This window comes from Theropithecus gelada, chromosome 18 (assembly GCF_003255815.1).
Source record: "Theropithecus gelada isolate Dixy chromosome 18, Tgel_1.0, whole genome shotgun sequence".
Classification (NCBI taxonomy): Eukaryota; Metazoa; Chordata; class Mammalia; order Primates; family Cercopithecidae; genus Theropithecus; species Theropithecus gelada.
In genome coordinates this window covers 71697293-71718549 of record NC_037686.1, presented here as the reverse complement: position 1 = coordinate 71718549, position 21257 = coordinate 71697293, and the positions used below count along the sequence as shown (strand labels likewise).

The following is a 21257-nucleotide window of genomic DNA, read 5'->3' as shown; positions in this document are numbered from 1 at the left end:
GGGAGAAACAGACATAGCACTCCAAATTAAGGAAGGAGTCATGGAGTTGATTCCATACTGTACTCCACACTTGCCCACAGCTACCCCTTCTTCGAAAACTGTATGGAGTTATACATGTCTACTGGAAAGTCTCTTCTTTCTCCCCCAAAAAGGGGAAGGTTACTAAAATTCACTAAGCGTCTACTCATGAGATGCCAGGCATGGCCTATATACAATATCTGATGTCCTGTGAGACAGAAGGAAAAACTGTCCCTATTTTAGCCTCAGAGGTAAAGTACCCCAAGGTCTCCCAAGTGAGTGAAGAGTGCCACGATTAGGTCCATCTAACTCCAAACCCGTTATACAAGAACACATAGCTCAGTCCCCCACCTCAGCACTTCAACCAAGAGTTGACTTACTGAACAGCTGCAACTGCAATATACAAATGTCAAAACAAAAAACAAAAAATAAAACTACACTTGGGTTGTTTGTTGTTTCAGTCATCTGTTTATTTGTATATTCACTGGGCTGAACTACTACTAGGAAATCCATCCCCCTGCAGGATGCAGCCATGGGCCCCCTGCTCAGACTCTGCAGTCGCCGGGCTGAACTACCATGGCAAAGTCTCCTTCTATTTTTCTTGGCTTTCCGGAGGTTGCTCCTGGCTCCATGTAAACCACTTTCTGATCAAGGTGATGGCAGCAGTGGCCCCTCTGGAGTGGCGGCTGCGAAGACGCCAGCTGCAGTGAGGGAGGCGTGCCCAGGGCTGCACGCTCCACGGAGCTGGCAGGATCTCCATCCCCTTCCGAGTTGGCAGGAATGCATGTGCTCGGGGCAGTGCTGACATGACCGGCACTCTGCTGGCTCGGCCCCCTCCAGACTTTGGTCACCAACAAGCGTGGGAGAGTGGCTCCGGGCAGGCCTCCAGGCACCCCTTGGGACAAACAGCCTGGGAGCCATACATGGCATGTTGATGGTGGGAGTCAGACAAGTTCCTGGGCAAAAACGGGCAGGTCCCCTATGAAACCCCACCTTCAAGCCAGGAACAATCTGAAGCCTGGGGGCCGGGCTGCCAGTTCCCAGTGAAGTCCACTGCCGGGAGTGCAGACTTCATTGATGACCATACAGCCAATCAGATAGTGCTGTTCCCAGGCCCGCCATGGCTGTCCATGGACCAATCAGCACGCATCTCCTCCTTTCTGAATCCATAAAAAAGGCCAGTTTCAGCCAGACTCACTCAGAAATTGGGACTACCATCTGTGGGAAGGAGCTACCCACTCCAGGTCCCCTCTACGCTGAGGGCTGCACACTCCACGAGCCAACCTGCCTGCAGAGAGAAACTACCCACTCCAGGTCCCCTCTCCGCTGGGGGATGCACACTCCACGGGACAACCTGCCTGCTGATAGGAGCTACCTACTCCGGGTCTCCTCTCCACTAAGAGCTGCAATCATCCGGACGACCTGCCTGTGGAGTGGAGCTACCCACTTAGGGTCTCCTGAGAGCTGCACTGTGGCTCAATAAAGCACCTATTTGCTTTGCTTACCCTCCTGTTGTCCATATACCTTGTTCTTCCTGGATGTGGGACAAGAACTTAGGACCAGCTGAATGGTGGGAATGAAAGAGCTGTAACACAAACAGGGCTGAAACACGCCCTGCCACTCGCCGTATTGCAAGCAATGAGAAGGACAGAAGAGCTGTGGCCCTTCAGAGAGACCAGACCTAACAGCTCACTGAGCCAGGGCTGTGACATCCTCTTTGGGGCTCTGTGGTTCTTAGTGTCTCCAAGCCTCCTGGGGCCACGTTTCCTGGTGCCCGCAGTGGAAGCCGCTTACAGAGCGCCTGGTTCAGCAATAGCCTCACACACAGCCAGCACCTGGAGCTGCCTGCCCTGCCACAGTCGGTATGCCTGGCTGTGAGCAGTGGCCAGACCCCACGCTCGCTCACACACCTCTTCCCGCTCTGTTCCTGGCTCGCCCTCAGCAGGCGTGGGATCCAGGCCGGCAGCACAAACTGAACGAAGTCTGCTGGGCCAAGTAGGCAGAATGAGCCCAGCGGGCCTGAGCAAAACTCAGACAAAGGTGCCACGGGACATAGAGGTTTCTGGCTGGAAAAGTGACACCCCAAAGATCCTGTGACAAGAGGTGGTGCTCAGGCTGGCTTAGCTAGTTGGACTTCCACGCTTCATCACTGGCTGTATGTGGCTTGGAGACCTCTCACAATTCAGGGAGTTCGTGACTTTGCCTGTGTTCAGTCAGGGATGGGTGGATGGGTGGCTTGAAGGTGTTCTCCAATGACTCCTGAGACCATCACCTTGGGTGCGCAAACCATCTTCCAGACTGACACGGATGTCTGTGACGTCACGTGTAAGCTCAGCATTGTAGGACTCACCTTGGGGACAGAGGACCGTGTATCATTTGGCCAGCTCAGAGGTTGTGGGTAAGCCCCTTGGGTTGGTGAGCTCTCGCATCATGGAGGGCTGTTCATCACCCAGGGAGTCCTTCCACATTTGCCCCGAGTCCCACTGCAGCTGCTTCTGAGAGCGCCTAGCACATGCACACAGCCTCCCGGCCCCAGGATAGGTTGGATCCAGTACTCTCCAAGAAGCTGGGTTGCTGTTTCTGCCCTCTGAAATGGTGACCACCAAGCTCTCCAGTGTTCTCAACGACATCCTCAGAAATGAACTCTGCCAGGCTATTTTTCAAACAAACTCTGTAGGTAAAGCTGCAGACATCTCAGTCCTTAGGACCTGTCTCTCACCCTGAGCACTCAGAGTCCTTAGGACCTGTCTCTCACTCTGGAGCACGGCATTGGAATTGGGGACAGGACAGCAGCCAGCTCTACCAGGAGTGACACTCAGGTCATCAAGTGGACACTGGGGATGGGGTTGTAGTGTAGCCCCTCCAGCACTGTCAGCTCTGCCTTACAAGCTGCTGGGGCTGGGACTCACTGGGGTAGAATGCTCAGGAGCCCAGGTAGAGTCTAGAATCTAGTCCACTTTAGGTTACTTTATGTTAGTGCCCTAGGCCAAGCCTGTCAGGAATTGGGCTTCTGCCAAATGAGTCTGGGGAAAATAAGAGCAATGGCCAGGCCTTCCTGGGTGGGGCTGTAGCCGTAGCCTAGGAAATGCAGAAGACAGAGCCCCTGACTTTTTGGCTGCACAGGCTTAGAGTAGAGTTTCCTGCACACAGAGCTGGGGTAGAGACGAAGATAACAGGCCATGGCTCAATTTCTGCAGACTCAATCTGTTCTCACTGAGAAAGAAGGTCTCTGAAAAATATTAAAACAAGTATTCCTAAAGGTAAATAACTGAACAATTATGGTTAATTTTAGAAATTCTCTTCAATGGATGAAAAGCCCTCCATAGTTTTTCAACTAGGGACAATTTACATTTGGCAACTTATAGAGACACTGTTGGTTTTCACAACTGGAAAGGAAGTTAGGGGAATGCTACTGGCTTCTGGTAGAATGAGGACAAGAATATTCTCAACACTCAACAGTGCAGAAGACAGACCCGCCCACCACAGCAAAGACATATTGGGCCCAAAGCACCAATAGTGCTAGATAGAGCTAAGAATGCCTGCTCTGGAGGCTTCCATCCCAAAGCTGGCATAACTGAGAAGGCAGAGTCAGACAGTCAGAAGCTGATCACCAGCCCTGTAACTGACTACTCAATGCCCCTGAATTTCAAGTAACTTGACTTGTTAGACCTCAGTTTTTTTTTTTGTTTGTTTGTTTGTTTGTTTGTTTGTTTTATCTGTATAAGACTTACCCTGAAGTTATGTTGTAAAATTTCATGGAAAATACATGAAAGCCTGTCATGAGTGTCGTATACTGGGAACTCGTATCATGGTAGCTACTTGTTTCTCAAATTTGGAGAAATCATTAGATTATGTGAGAACAGATCTTCACATAGCTTAGTCCAGCCTACCCTTTCCACAGAACATTCTACAACTGAAATGTCCATGCAAATCCACATCCACAACACTCTCCTTTCCCCCCGACCGCCGAACCTCCTAGAAGTATTTCCGCCTGCTACTGAGTATTCTTGAGGTCTCTTACTCTACACAAGTATTAAATATTTTTTCTCTCCTAGCTGATACATTTTCAACTAATTGTAGCTTCCAGCAACTCAGTGCCTAAAAGTGCCCTATCTATGTAATCACCCCACCAATTTTATTTTTAATCCTTTTAACTACCCTGTACTATGGGAATTATCATTGTTAAAATGGAATCTGAGAAATACAGAGACATTAACCCACTTGTCTGAGGCACAAAAAGATCAAGAGCCATGAAAAGATTCTCCAGTTATCGGCGTTATCAATTAAAGTTACATCTGAGACAATGTCATCTGATTACAGGGCACAGTGGCTCACGCCTGTAACCCCAACACTTTAGGAGGCCAAGACATGAGAATGGCTTGGGCCCAGAAGTGCAAGACCAGTTTGGGCAACATGGCAAAACCCCATCTCTACAAAAAACAAAAAATTAGTGGGGCATGGTGCATGGTGGCGAGCACCTGTAGTCCCAGCTACTCAGGAAACTGAGGTGGAAGGATCACTTGAGCCCAGGAGTTCGAGACTGCAGTGAGCTATGATTAAGCCACAGCACTCCAGCCTGGGTGACAGAGTGAGACTTCCTCTCTCTCTCTCTCTCTGTGTGTGTATAAAATAAAATATTAAAATATTAAAACAAGTATTCCTAAAGGTAAATAACTGAACAATTAAGGTTAATTTTAAAGATTTTAGAGACATATACTTATACACGTGTACACACACACACACACACACACACACAAGGATATATTTAAATAAACCGTGTTATGGATCTGTCAAAAGAATTATAAAAAAATATATTGCACAAGCTCGCTGTTTTCAGCTAAGAAGCAGTACATCAAAGTTTGCAGTGCGTATTACTTCAAAGTTACGGTATTTTTTTCTAGATTGAATTTTCCCCTTTATGTATGTGTGAATATTCTGATATAAAATATAAAAGTAACATAAAATGGACTGGATTCTAGACTCTATCTGACACATAAAGAAAAGACAAGTGAGAATCTCCGGAGTCTCATAAATTTCCCGCATTCTGTGTTTCTAAAAGTGAAATAAATGTCTAAATTTCTGTAAACTTATTAAACACTGAAAAAATAGCTGCCTTTGTTTAAAGAAAAAAGACATGCCTCATATTAAATCATATGCTATTTTTTAAACTTAGAAGAAAAATGACATGTTATTACTTTTACTCAAGTTAAGTACAGTTAAAAATACTAACCTTGCAGTAACTGATGTGATTTAAAGAGAGAAAGAAAGAACTCTAGCAAATCAGAAGTATGGCCAGCTTGACTTGTTCCACAAGAACTGCATCTAATAATTTTTTAACAGAAAGCACTCACTACAACTGACGCCAGTTAAGGCTCAGCAAAAAACATATTATTAAATTGGTCTGCTTATATCCTATTACAGACTGCTTATGAATACTTGATTTTATTTTATACAATTGACAAGAGTCGACAGGAAAGGACAGGCTTAATGACAATTAAATTAAGATCAACTCGTGTATGTGTCACACAGGAGGATGCATCAAGTGTGCTGAAGAAACTGATGGGACATCATCGGAGCACAAGTCTGTCATATCGCACAAGTCACCCTGTAATATTAGCAGACTTCCTACAACAGCTCACAAATCCAATAGCTCTGAAAGAGATGGGCCAACAAAAGAAAGATAGGCATTGACTTTGCATTTATAACACCAGATCGTCTGCCATTAAACTTAATTTTTAAATCATTTATATGATTTAACGACTCAGCCTGAAATTTTCAAGCTGGTAGCAAGATGAATAGCACTGCAGAGATCATGCGGATGAGTACAGTGTCATTTAACCACCCCCCCGTCCCACTAACAAGTGACAGCTGAGGTACTATAATATGTCCCAAACACTTAAAGTATAATGTCATCACTTAGGAGACAAGTGAAAAAGATATTGGCATTTATAAGAGATTGATGAAATTAGTTCTAAAGCATTAATTTCTCTTAATACCACTAAAAGAATTGTGTGCACTCTGGAGATATTTGATCTGAATTAAGAAAGTGATGAAGCAATTGATTAATTGGAATTTAAGCCATCAGTCACCAGATCCATCAACAGCTTCATTTACATTCTAAACAATCAGCTCACAGTCCAACAGATTACTCTGTGTTAATACACAGTCAATATGATGCCATAAGCAACCTGCCATGCTGTACTGACAAGCACCCAGCTGCCAGTGTTCAAGCTGGGATACGCTGCATATATTAACACTTAGGACTTCTATCATATCTAAGACTTAAAATGTTCTTATTATAATAAACAATGTATTATCAGATTTTTTTCAAACCAAAACTAAAAAGCAATAAAATAGTATTAAAAGTGTTAGCAGATACAAAACTTCAGTACATTTGTAGTCTACTGAAAACAAGTAGGCAATAAGAAAACTTTAATTACTTAAAAATCACACAAACAGAATTTCTAAAGCTAAGAATTCTTGAAAGCAATATTATAACACAAATTTTTTATTTTTATTTTTTATTTTATTTATTTTATTTTATTTTATTTTATTTATTTTTTTTTTCTGAGACGGAGTCTCGCTCTGTCACCCAGGCTGGAGTGCAGTGGCGCGATCTAGGCTCACTGCAAGCTCCGCCTCCTGGGTTCACGCCGTTCTCCTGCCTCAGCCTCCCAAGTAGCTGGGACTACAGGTGCCTGCCACTGCGTCCGGCTAATTTTTTGTATTGTTAGTAGAGACGGGGTTTCACTCTGTTCGCCAGGATGGTCTCGATCTCCTGACCTCGTTATCCGCCTGTCTCGGCCTCCCAAAGTGTTGGAATTACAGGTGTGAGCCACCGCGCCCGGCCCTGACTTCCTAATATCTGCATTTGAGTAACTACTATTTTAACCATTTTAATTTGACAGAAAAAATAAAACTGAGGATGAAAATAGAAGCATAGGTTAAAACAAACTATGGCAGGGTCTTAACTTGAACCCATCAATAATCTTCCAGGGATATGTAAACAATAAAAAATCTAGTGTACGTGTGCACTGTATACATTTTTCTGAGGAAAGAGGTGATAATTCTTAAGATTCTCAAAGGGATCCACGACATTCAAAATATTAAATATCACTCCACTACAAAGAGTGATTCTCCCTACAACGTAGAATGTAAGACAAAATTAGAGAGAAATGTTTTAAAACATCATCAATTGGAAAGTGTTATTTATCCAAGGTTAACACAACAGAGTATCTCATTTGAGTAATGTTCTAATACTCCATTTATGTTTTTCTGTCTTACTATGGCTTAAAAATGATGCAGTGAAAAGATTTTTAAGAGGCTGAGGAAGAATTTCCAAAATTGCTATTAGTGGTTGGGCTCAGTGGTTTACACCTATAATCCCAGCACTTTGGGAAGCCGAGGCAGGTGGATCGCTTGAGGTCAGGAGTACAAGACCAGCCTGGTCAATGTGGTAAAACCCCATCTCTACTAAAAATACAAAAATCAGCCAGGCATGGTGGCATGCCTGGAGTCCTAGCTACTCAAGAGGCTGAGGCACGAGAATTGCTGGAACCCGGGAGGCGGAGGTTGCAGTGAGCCAAGATCGCACCACTGCACTCCAGCCTGGAGCCTGGACCTCCTCCAAAAAGAGAAAAAACAAACAAAAACAAAAAAACAAAAAACAACAAAAAAAAACCCATAAAATTGCTATTAGTCATATAATGTTAAGCAAGGTATTTACATTCTCCAGCCCTCAGATTCCTATTCTGAAAAGTGAACATTTCCAAACACCCTTTCAGCTTTAAAGTGCTTGACTTTGTTCATAATTTATCTTCTAACACAATCTACATAATCTTTTCCTCTTAATTACTCAAAACTGTTTTCATATTTGGAATAGTATCTTCCATATATTTCTATCATAATTGTTAAAAGGGCAATTAATACAATACCATCTCTCAAATCAAAGCATTTTCCTGTTCATTACACTGGATACACATTTGTAAAACAGGACAAATTAATAAATAAGTAGGTGAAGTAAGCAGGGATGGCAGTATAAAAACCTCTGAAAATATACTTCTGTATAACTGCAATGAGAAGACTAGTGAAAATTATCAAAAGCAACTGTTTCAGAACTCTGGAAAATAACTAGACTTGAAAGAATTCCAGGAGCATTTACTCAACAAAAACACTAAACCTAGCTAAGAGTGAGCTGTGTTAGTTAAAATCCCTGGTGCAATCACTAACAAAATAGTTTTTTAAGTACATTATAAAAGAAATGATGAGGAATGAAAACATCACGTTAGAAAATATTTAAAACAAAAGAAGGCAGTAATGGAGCTACAAAGACACAAAAATGTCACAAGACACACAGAAAACAAACAGCAAAATTGCAGATGTAAATTCTGCCTTATCAGTAATTACATTAAATAGAAATGGATTAAAGGCTCCAATCAACATGCAGAGACGATGGAAACTTTTGAGGGTGCCACCTACAACCCATCAGGCTCTGGTGTATAATCAGATGATATAAAGCCATGAATGAAGTTACAGTTTCCCAGGAAGAACATGTACATCACAAACGTAAATGTGCTTAGGACAGAATCCTGAGAAACACCATTTAAATTTCACAGAGAAAGGGGATGTAGGGTGAGGTCATGACGAAAAACATCTTATTCAAAAGGTCTGGCTGCAAAGCAAAGGACAGAGACAGGATGGTAGCTAGAGAGCTGCGTCGTGTCCCTGGGGGTTGGGGGTGGTCTTTGGTGACTGGGTAGAGACATTTTTCAATGCTACAGGAAGAAGGCAATGGAGATGTAGTTGAAAGCGGTGGAGCTGAGAGGAGGGTTGATGGCTGAGAGTGAATGAACAGGTGGTAAAGGCAGGCAGGAGAAACACTGAGAAAGCTGGAATAAGCCACCTTCAAGAACGGGCCTAGTCAACAGGAACACTGCGGAGTACACAGTGAACTCTACTGATTCACAGAGCTCCAGTCAGATGCTTGCGTGGCCTTCTCAGCTGGAGCTCTACAGCCAGGTGTGAGAGAAGAGACACTGGAGGGACTGAGGTAGGGCTGTAGGGCTGATCAGGCAGGACAACAAGGCAAACGGAGCTCGAGAATAATAATTAGCAAGTGTACACACCTGCTAAGATTTTAAATGGATACATTTTATTGGATGTGAATTTTCCTAAATGAAGCTGATTACGGATTGACAGAATGAATGAAAAATCATGATGCAATTACATGCTGTCTACAAGACACATACTCCGCGTTCAACGACACAAATAGGTAGAAAGTATGACAACAGAAAAAAGGTGCAAACAGTAACCAAAAGAGAGGTGGCATGGCTGAAGACATTTTATAAAGATAAAAGGGTCAATCTGCCAAGCAAACATTAATATATTTACATCTAACAGCACAACTTCAAATACATGAATCAAAATCTGACAGAACAGAAGGAAAAACAGAGAAAGAGTGATAAACTTCAGTACTCCACTTTCAATAATGGATAGGACAACCAGACAGAAGATGAACGAAAAAAGGAGATTTGAATAAAGATGCAGACCAACTAGAACAAAAATCTATGGAACATTCCACTCAACAGGAGCAGAATGTAGATTTTCCTCAAGTGCATACAGAATATTCTCAAGGATACCCAATATGTTACGACATTTTTCACAAATGTGAATAAACTTCAAAGAATAGAAATCATATAAAGTACATTCTCCAACTACAATGGAATGAAATTAGAAATCAATAACAGAAGGAAATTTAGAAAATGTATACATATGTAGAAATTCATATTAATAAACAACGAACCAGGCCAGATAAGGTGACTCCACACCTGTAATCCCAGTGCTTTGGGAGGCTAAGGTGGGAGGATCACGTGAGGCCAGGAAGTCGAGACCAGCCTGGGCAACAGAGCAACAGACAGCCTGTCGCTACAGCAAAATTTAAAAATTACCCAGATGTGGTGTTATGTGCCTGAACCGCTAGCTATCTGGGAGGCTGAGGCAGGAGAACTGCTTGAGTCCAGGGGTTCAAGGTTACAGTGATCATCATAGTGAACTATAATCATGTCACTGCACTCCAACCTGGGTAACTAAACAAGACCCTGTCTCTACAAAAAAAATAAAAATAAAAACTAAAAATAAATAAGCAATGAATCAAGGAAAAAATCACAAGGGAAATTAGAAATTAATTTTGAGATGTATGGCCAAATCTCATGAAATACAGCAAAAGCAGGACTTAGATGGAAATTTGTAGTTATAAACACCTGTACTAAAAAAGACCCTCAAGTAAATAATCTAACTTTCCACCTTAAACTACAAAAAGAAGACTAAACTGAACAGAAAACAAGCAGAAAGAAGAAAACAATAAAAACAGAAACCAATAAATGAAATAAAGAACAGAAAAACAAGTATGAAAAATCATTAAAACCAAAAGCTGGATATTTTAAAAGATCAACAAGATTGACAAACCTTTAAGCTAGAGTGACCAAGAAAAAAAGAGAGGAGTTCAAAAGAGTTACTAAAATCAGGAACAAAGGAGGGCACATGACTATCAACATGACAGAAACAAAAAGGACTGTAAGGAAATCCTAAAAACAACTGCATGGCAACAAATTAGATAACCTAGATAAAGTGGACAAATTATGAAAAAGACACAAACTACCAAAACTGACTGGGTCTACAGATAATCTGAATAATCCTGTAAAGGAACTGAATTAGTAATTTTTTAAAAATCAGAGTAAAGTCCAGTCCCAGAGGGTTTCATGGGTGAATTCTATCTAACACTTAACAAAGAATTAATAATTCTTCACAAACTCTTCCAAAAAATAGAAGAAAGATCACTTCTTAACTCATTCCACTGAGGCCAGTATTACCCTGACACCAAAACAAAAATAACACAAGAAAAAGCAAAAAAAAAAAGCCCAAAAACCTGTACGTCAATACATGTTTTTTTGTTTGTGTTTTGTTTTTTTTGTTTTTTAAGACAGAGTTGCACTCTCGTCACCCAGGCTGGAGTGCAATAGTGCAAACTTGGCTCACTGCAACTTCTGCCTCCCAGGTTCCAGTGATTCTCCTGCCTCAGCGTCCTGAGTAGCTAGAATTACAGACCTGTGCCACCACGACTGGCTGATTTCTGCATATATATATATATATATATATATATATATATATATATATGCGCCATGTTGGCCAGGCTAGTCTTGAACTCCTGACCTCAAGTGATCCACCCACCTTGGCCTCCCAAAGCGCTGGGACTACAGGTGTGAGCCAACGTGCCCAGTCCAATACATCCTTTAAAAATAGATGCAAAAAAAGCCTTAACAAAACAGTTGCAAATCAAATCCAGCAACACACAAAAGGACCCATGATCAAGGGTTATGTATTCTGGCCTCCGTCTGTGGTTGAGGAGATCAGCCTTTCTGGGGACTGGAGGCCCTGCAGAGTTCTCCCATTCAGTCATCTGTGCTGTGAAACAATACACTACGAGGTGAGTTATTCACATGTGACAAACTATGACAGCAGCCTACCCACTGGACTGTAAAAGCACCTAAATGGTCTTACTACACTATTGTCAAGAAGAGCAGAAATACTTGAAAAAAGAGCATATTCTACTCCAATATTGGCAAATGATGGCTTCAAAATATAAACATTAACATTTCAAAAGCAAATAATGCCACTTGCAAAGAGAATTAGTAAGAAGGCTTCCAGAATGAAGAGCAATTAGGATGAGAAATCAGCTAAGGAAACATCAGCCAGCATAAAAGATTAACCTTGCAAATGGAACTGCTTAACGATAGGAGTTTACTCCTCTTTCATATACAGTTCATTTGGTAATGGAAGGGGAGGGGCTCTGTTCCACACATTCATTCAGGACACCAGGCTGATGGAAGCTTTGGCATCTTTAACAAGCAGTTTCCAAGACTGCCCTAGTCATGGCCATCTAACCAGCAAGGGGCAAGAGACAGCAGGAGACCGCAGGAGAGGTTAGGTGCAAGGCTAGATGTGGCATACAGACTTTTGGCTCTCCCGCTTTGGCCAGAGTTCAGTGACATGGGACCAGCTAACTGGGCAGGAACGGCAGTCTAGCCGTGTTTCCAACAGGAAAGAGAAATGGGTTGGAAAAGTAGCCAGCCAGTCCCTGCCACAGTTGGGAAAATAAAAGCTCACATGAAACAACACATAATAAAATAAACATATCAAGTGTACAGAAGTCACTTGATTATTGGGTAGAGCTGATCTCCTGTTAATGGCAGAATTCATCTCACAATGTAAATAATCATAACAACAACTGGTAGAAAGAGAAAACACTTTTCTTCTTTCTCATGACAAAAACGTCACTTCTGAAAGTATGTTGTTTATAGAGAAAAATTAAATCAACAACTCTGAAATCTAACAGTCCTTTCTACAGTTTTCACACTAGAAATAAGATATATGCTGCGTTTCTAATAAAAATAACAACACGCCTCGCTTCCTATAAAAACCACTGTTCATTTATAAAAAATGTCAGGAATGTAGGGCAGAAAGAAACTCTGGATATTACTCGATATACCTCCCTCATTTCAGAGACGACGAAAACGTGTGCCCACCTGGCAAGGTCACATAACTAGAAATGGGCCAAAGTGATTCAAACTCAGGTTTCCCAATTTCCAACAATTTTTCTATTTGGCCACACTAGGCTTCTATCCAATTACCTCTTTTCCATCTTTATATTTTTGAAAGCTCAAGTCATACAAATAGCATTTTTTTCTGCAAAGTCTGCGTCCACTCAATAGGCAAAATTATCTGTTCCCACATAGCCCCAAACATTTCTGAGTCCAGCACCTACACAATCAGGATTATCACTGTCCATGGACACACTTCCACCGAGACCGTCCACTCTGTAAAAGCTGCTCCCATTTGTATCTTAAGCAACAGTGAGTGCCTGGTACGTATTAACAGTAAGTGGTAAACAGGTATTTGCTGAACTGCTGAATAAAACTGCAAATGCAAAATAGCCATCAAATTTTAAGTAACATCATCATTTAATTAGATGTCAGTATGAATTTGAATGAAAACACTCATCGGATACCTAGGTCCTGACAGGATTATTTTTAAACAAATATATTTCACAGCAAACACCCTTTTAAATATTGACTATTAAATATAACTTAGGTGTTAATGAATTCAATATTTTTTTTTTGGTTGGTCTTGTTTTTTTTTTTTTTTTTTTGAGACGGAGTCTCGCTCTGTCGCCCAGGCTGGAGTGCAGTGGCCGGATCTCAGCTCACTGCAAGCTCTGCCTCCCGGGTTTATGCCATTCTCCTGCCTCAGCCTCCCGAGTAGCTGGGACTACAGGCGCCCGCCACCTCGCCCGGCTAGTTTTTTGTATTTTTAGTAGAGACGGGGTTTCACCATGTTAGCCAGGATGGTCTCGATCTCCTGACCTTGTGATCCGCCCGTCTCAGCCTCCCAACGTGCTGGGATTACAGGCTTGAGCCACCGCGCCCGGCTGAATTCAATATATTATTCAAAGAAAATTTTTACAGGATAATTTTTACTTTTACCTTTTAAAACGAAAATTAAACTATGAAAATACTAAATCATCAGCAATGTAACTGGAGTACATGTATTTTCTCTGTAAAGTAGCTTCATATGAAATGTGGACTCTTTTTTCAGAGGTTTCATGTGTTTATATTCAAAGTAAAATACCATTTCTACAGAATATTCCTCATTGCTGCAGCATACTAAAAATGTAAGGAAAACAGTTTTTGCTTGTATAGATATTTGTAAATTTGTTTTTGCAATAATAATATACAATTAGATAAGTTTTTTTAAACGTAAAAATACCTGCTTTTTCGGAAGTCCTAAGAAACACCATGTCCGATGGAATTCTTTGATTCTGCAAAGAGCATTATAAAAGATTAATTATCTATATGCAGGTTTATAAATTAACACAATTCCATTCCAAAGAAGAAACAGCTATGAAAACAACTAATATAATTAAAATTCTGCTGAAATAACTAACACAATTTGTATATAAAAAATTGATACTTTAATTCACATTTTAGTTGAAATGCTAAGATTTTTTTCCCATGAGTGAGTCATATACTGGTATGTAGTAGTGACTTTAAAAATGCTTCATGTCCAGTGGCTCATGCCTGTAATCCCACCACTTTGGGAGGCCGAGGCAGGCAGATCATGAAAGTCAGGAAATCGAGACCATCCTGGCTAACACGGTGAAACCCTGTCTCCACCAAAAAAAAAATGCAAAAAATTAGCCGGGTGTGGTGGCGGGTGCCTGTAGTCCCAGCTACTTGGGAGGCTGAGACAGGAGAATGGCGTGAACCCGGGAGACGGAGCTTGCAGTGAGCCAAGATCATGCCACTACACTCCAGCCTGGGCGACAGAGCGAGACTCCGTCTAAAAAAAAAAGGCTTCATGTCAGCCAGGCATGGTGGCTCACGCCTGTAATCCCAGCACTTCGGAAGGCCAACGTGGGAGGATCACTTGAGCCCAGGAGTTTGAGACCAGCTAGGGCAACATGGCAAAACTCCACCTCTACAAAAAGTTGAAAAAGTAGCCGGTGTGGTGGCATGCCTGTGGTCTCAGCTACTAGGGAGGCTGAGGGTTGAGGATGGCTTGAGCACCAGGAAGGTCAAGGCTGCAGTGAGGCATGTTCATGCCACTGTACTTCAGCCTGGGCAGCAGAGCAAGACCCTGTCTCAAAAAAAAAAAAAGCTTTATGTCTGAAAAAAACGTTAAATATTGCCATTTCTGTGGCTTCTGTTAGTCTGTACATGTAACACAGCAGGTATCGCCTCATAAAAAATTATGTCCTCCCCATTAGATTAAATGGCCCTGGAAAGTGAGGACTGTGGTCCTCCAATGCCCGCAAAACAGAGCACATCATACACAAAACACTTCATAGATGTGAAAGAATGAATCTATGACTGAACAAGCCAACAAGCAAAACCCCACAGATTTGAGATATTCTTTCATGACACAGAAAAACTCAAAAATATTTTATGGCATATACAAACTTTTACAAGTCACTATTCATACATTTAATCATTATCACTAATAGTTCTATCAACTGGGAAAGCTATATCGGTCTAAAGAAAAAATATATAATTGTACTAAGAATACTTCACATAATCTCATGAATTACGTATGATTTTTGAGACCTAAGTAAAGACTTACCTACCCATGGTAAATAAATGGATAATTGGTAAATAAATGGATTGTCAGTCAACACGTAACATGTTAAAGCTGAACAAAGCTATGTTATTGGATACAGCTATTTCTTTCTAACACTAGGAAAAAAACTAATGTTAGAATGAAACCAATAAAAGATATGTCAGACCTCTACACAAAAAACTATAAAATATTATTGAGAGAAATTAAATGTGAGGATTAACTGTACAACCTAATTAAACTAAACTAGAGTAGTTAAGAAAAGATGGGATTACACCAAGATAGACGATTATACCAATACAAAACCGTATGTTCAAAAATAGGTCTACATATATAGGGACACTATGAGAAAGATGAAACTGCCCATCAGTGAGGAAATAATTGTGTTTTCAATCAATAGCGCTGAGAAAACCCAGTATCATCAGGGGATGATGAGAGATGATACCTGACCTCGACTTCAATGTAAACACAAAAATCTACCTAGAATTACAGTTCTAAATCTGAAAGCCAAAACAATAAAATGCCTAAAAGAAAAAAAAAATAGTTCTTTCCCCACTGAATTGTCGTCATTCACCAAACATGACAAGAATATTTTCATGACTTTTTGAGAGGTAAGGATGCTTATAAAGACCATCAACAAAAATTGTCTAAAAAACTAACCTTAAATGAAAAGATTAATAGCAGACTTCATTAAATTTAAGAATTTCTGTTCAATACAGCCTGCCAGGAAAGAAGAGGAAGATATCTGCAACGCATATATAACTAACGAAAGACTCCAAACCAGAACACACAAAAGTCCACAAACTGGTAAGAAAAGAAAGAATAACTCAGAAGAGAAATTTCGAGGGATTTTAGCAGGCTTGTCACATGACAGACACACACAAAATCATATGAAAAAGTACTGAATCTTATTAGACTTCATAGAAATATGCATTAAAACCACTTCTACTGATTTACACTCCCACACCAACAGTGTAAAAGAGTTCCTATTTCTCCACATCCTCTCCAGCATCTGTTGTTTCCTGACTTTTTAATGACTGCTATTCTAACTGGCATGAGACGGTATCTCAATTGTGATTTTGATTTGCTTTTCTCTAATGACCAGTGATGATGATTTTTTTTTCATGTTTGTTGGCTGCATAAATGTCTTCTTTTGAGAAGTGTCTGTTCATATCCTTTGCCCACTTTTTGATGGGGTTTTTTTTTTTTTCTTGTAAATTTGTTTAAATTCTTCGTAGATTTTGGATATTGGCCCTCTGTCAGATGCACAGTTTGCAAAAATTTTCTCCTATTTTGTAGGTTGCCTGCTCACTCTGGGTCTAGGAGAGGGATAGCATCAGGAGAAATACCTAATGTAGACGACGGGTTGATGGGTGCAGCAAACCACCATGACACGTTTATACCTATGTAACAAACCTGCACGTTCTGCACATGTACCCCAGAACTTAATTTAAAAAAACAAAAACAAAAACACTTCTACATACATATCAGAAACGCTAACTTTAAAAGGCTGAAAATGCACATGCTGGCAAACATGCCAAGGCACTGCTGATTGGAGCAGAATTTGGTACACCACTTTGCAAAACCATGTGCAGGGTCTACCACAGCAGAACTGCATAACCCAAAACACAGCAGCTCTACTCCTAGGCACAGCTGCAACAGCAATGTGTGGATGTGTGCACCAAGAAATACAGCCAAATATGACACAAAAGTATCCTTCATGTTAGGCAAAACTTACATGTAACCTAAAAACCCATCAACAGGAAAACAGATAAGAACCATACTACACAACCCCAAAATGGGTGGGTAACAGCTACACACAACAACATGGATGTATCTCATAAAAAACATGGGGCCAAAAAAGCCCCCGTCCAAACACACTCCAACCTTGGTAAATTTTCTAGGCACTCTTGCCAAAAATCAATTAACCATAAATTTCAGAGTTTATTTCTGGATTCTCAGTGTAATGCTAGCTCCTGTAAATGCTGATTACTGTAAATCTGTATTAAGTTTTGAAACAGTGAAGTACAAATATTCAAAGTTTGTCCATCTCTTTCAAAATCGTTTTGGCCATTCTGGGTCCCTTCAATGTCCATATGAATTTCAGAATCACCTTGTCAATTTCTGCAAAGACATCAACTGGGATTTTGAGAGGGATTAACACTGAATCTATAGATCAATTTAGGGAACACCACCTTTTGAACAACATATACTTCTAACCATGGGCATGAAATGTCTTTACATTTACTTTGGTCTCTCTAATATGTTTCAACAATGATCATGGCTCATTGCAGCCTTGAATTCCCAGGCCCAACTAAGTCTCCCAAGTAGCTAGGACAGCAGATATGTGCCACTGTGCCTGACTAATTCTTTAAACTTTGGTCTATGTTGTCCAGGCTGGTCTCAAATTACTAGCTTTATGTGATCCTCTCGCCTTGGCCTCCCGAAGTGCTGGGATTACAGTTATGAGTCATCATGCCCAGCCCGTAAAAGTATTTTTTTTTTAAATTTCATATTCAGACTCTTTATGTCCTTATTCTGTCTTATCTTCTATGGAGCACTCATAAACAAACCAGATAATTTCAAACAATTATTGGACACTTTTGTTTCTTTTTCCTTCCCCTCAAGACTAGGGGCACCACAAGAGCAAGGAGCCCTGTGTTCTCCTAACACTGCATGCCACAGCGTGAACGCACAGCTGCTTCTCTGACCAGTCACCCACCTGGGATATATGGACTTTCTGGAATTGAGCTACTGTGAATAATGTAGATATAGACATTCCTGCACAGGTTTTTTGTATCAACATAATTTAACATTTCTCTGATAAAGATCCAGGAGTGCAACTGTTGGGTAGTATGATGGCTACACAGTTTTTTTAAAGAAACTATCCAGTGATTTTCCAGAATAACTGTATTGTTTGTATTTTCACAAGCAATATATAAGTGATCCGATTCTTCACATTGTTTCCAACATTTGGTACTGTCACCATTTTTTCCTTTTAGCTGTTCTGATAGATGCATACTGATACTTCATTGTGTTTTAATTTGCATTTCCTGATGACTAATGATGTTGAATTCCTGTTCATGTGTTTATTTTTATTTTTTATTTTTTTTGACATAGAGTCTCACTCTGTCACCAGGCTGGAGTGCAGTGGCGCTATCTCGGTTCACTGCAACCTCTACCTCCCGGGTTCTAGCGATTCTCCTGCCTCAGCCTCCCAAGCAGCTGGGATCATAGGCGCCCACCACCACATCCAACTATTTTTTTGTATTTTCAGTAGAGATAGGGTTTCACCATGTTGGCGAAGATGGTCTCAATCTCTTGACCTCGTGATCCGCCCCCTTCGGCCTCCCCGAAGTGCTGGGATTACAGGCGTGAGCCACCGTGCCTGGCCCATGTGTTTATTTTCTATCTGTAAATCTTTGTCAAAATGTCTCTTGAAATCTTTTGCTCATTTTCTAATTTCAATTTTTTTTTTTTTTTTACTGTTAAGTTTTAGGAGTTTTTATATATTCTAGATAGAAATCTTTGTCAAATATATGGTTTACAAATATTTTCTCCATCTGTAGATTTTCATTGTATTCACATGGTTTTTCACAAGGCACACAGTTTTAATTTTAATGATATGCAATTTATCAAGTTTTCCTTTTACACACTGTCCTTGTGGTGTCAATTCTAAGAAATATTTTCCAATCCCCAGATTCTAAATATTTTTTTTTCCTAAAAGTTTTGCAGTTTCACATTTTACACTGAGTCCATGACCTTTTTTTTTAGCCTCTGGATGCCCAGTCCCATTTGAGAAGGCTACCTTTTCTCCACTTAATCATTTTCACACCTTTGTCTAATTCTGGTTTCCCTATAATGTTTTGTTAACTTTTGTTTCTATCCTTCTTCCACACTATGTTGACTAATGTAACCATGTCATACGCCTTAACATCAAGAAGGATGATTCCTCCCACTTTATTTGCCTTGTCAAAGTTGGTTTAGCTATTCTACAACCTGTGCCTTTCCAAATTAGTTTTAGAATAAGATTATCTATGTCTTTAAAAATAAGAAGAAAAAAAAAACCCTGCTGAGATTTTTATAGGAATGGTATTAAGCATACAGAACAATTTTGGGAAAACTGAAATGCAGAATGTTACAATCGAAAATAGACGGGTCTATTTACTTATGTTTCCTTAAATTACTTTTATCAACACATTGTAAATTTCAGCATAGATTTCATCTTCATAGAATGACTGTAAGAGTACTGCATTTTAAATTTCTGTGCCCACATGTTCATTGCTATTATATAAAAATGAGGTTCATATTTGTGCATCGATCTTATAACCTGACACCGTGTTGAACTCACTAGTTCCAGATTTTCTACAGATCCGTTCGGATTTTCAACATATATGTATATGTATCTATGTACATGTATACATAGTTATATCATCTGCAAATTGAGACATTTTTATTTCTTGTCTAATCTCTCTTTCATTTTCTTGCCTTACAGACTAGAAGTGCCATTGAATAAGAGTAGTAACGGCAAACATCCTTGTCTTGTCCCCAGTCTCAGAGAGGCGGCATTCAGTCCTACACCAGTAAGTATGATGTTGACTACAGGTTTTTTTTGTAGATTCTTTTTAAACAAGATATGGTTAATCCCCCTCTAATCCAACCTGCTCAAAGTTTTTATCATGAATGAGTGTTGGGTTAAGTCAAATGATGTTCCTGCAACAACTGATTGCATGATTTTTCCTTATTCTGTTGATAGGGTAAATTACATTGCTTGATTTTAGAATGCTGAACCACATTTACATACCTGGAACAACCTGTACTGGGATGTGATGTATTACTCTTCTTTATATATTGCTGATATCAACTGGGCTGTAGTTTTCTTTTATTGTACTGTTTTTTTTCTGGTGTTGAGATAAAGACATTCCTGACCTCATAAAATGAGTTGGGTAGTGTAGCATTCTCAATTATTTTCTGAAAACAACTGTGTGAAGTTGATGCTAAGTCTTCTTTAATGGTTTTAAGGAATTCTCCTGGACCTAGGTTATTTCCTTCCTAGAGCTTTAACTTACTAATTCAGCTTCTTTAGCGATTACAGGACTATTCATACTGTCTATTTCATTTTGACTGAATTCTTATACTTTATGGTTTCAGAAGAATGTGTCCATTTCTTCTATTTATGAGCATCAAGGTGTTTGTAGTATTTTGTAACTGTCTTTTTAATGGCTGCAGGATCTATAGTGAAAGCCTCTATTTCATTACTGATACTGGTGATTTGTGACATTACTCTTTTTATTTTGATCAGTCTTGCTTGCTAGAGGTTTATCAATTTTATTAACTTATTTAGAAGAACCAGCTTTTGTATTCATTGATTTTCTATCTTGTCTTCCTAGTTTCCATTTTACTGACTTCTACTTGTATCTTTATTATTGCCTTCCTTCTGCTTGCCTTGGTTTAACTTTGCTGTCTTCTCCTAGTTTCTTGCAGTAGGGATTTAGACTACTGACCCAAGACCTCTGCTTGTTTCCACATAGGAGTTTCATGCTACAGTTAATCCCAGCACTGCCCTTACATGCATTCCACTTATTCCAGAATGCAGAATTTTCATTTTTATTCAGCTATATGTATTGTTTCCTTGAGACTTACTATCTATCCTATAAATTAATTCAAAGGGTGCTGTTTACTTTCCACGTTTTAGAGTTTTCCTGTTGCCTTTGTTACTGATTTTTAAGAATTCTATTATAGTGAGAGAACACATTCTGTGTGATTTCAATTCTTTTCATTTTGTTGAGGTTTATGGTACAGAATATGTCTTATCTTGGTGAATGTTCTATAGACACTTGAAATAAATGTGTTCTCTCCTACTGACAGGTACAGTGGTCTACGCATGCTAGAGAACTCCTGCTGGTTGGTCCTATGCAAATCTTCCACATCCCTGCAGAGCGTCTGTCCACTACTTCTATCCAACGCCTGAAGGGTGGTGCTGAAGTATCCACTTGTAACTGGACTTGTCTACTTTTTTCAGCTCTGACAGTTGTTGATTCACGAATTTTATGGATATGGTGTTTGGTGAG

At 40.1% G+C, this 21257-nt stretch overlaps 1 protein-coding gene across 1 annotated transcript in view; it reads right to left on the bottom strand.

Annotated features, from left to right (window-relative positions):
• Positions 1–21257, bottom strand: part of ATP9B (ATPase phospholipid transporting 9B (putative)) — a 269119-nt gene that overhangs the window by 177698 nt on the left and 70164 nt on the right. The window contains exon 7 of the mRNA XM_025365036.1: positions 13840–13891. Coding sequence (XP_025220821.1) covers positions 13840–13891 — 52 coding nt within the window. The remainder of the gene's footprint in view (positions 1–13839; positions 13892–21257) is intronic.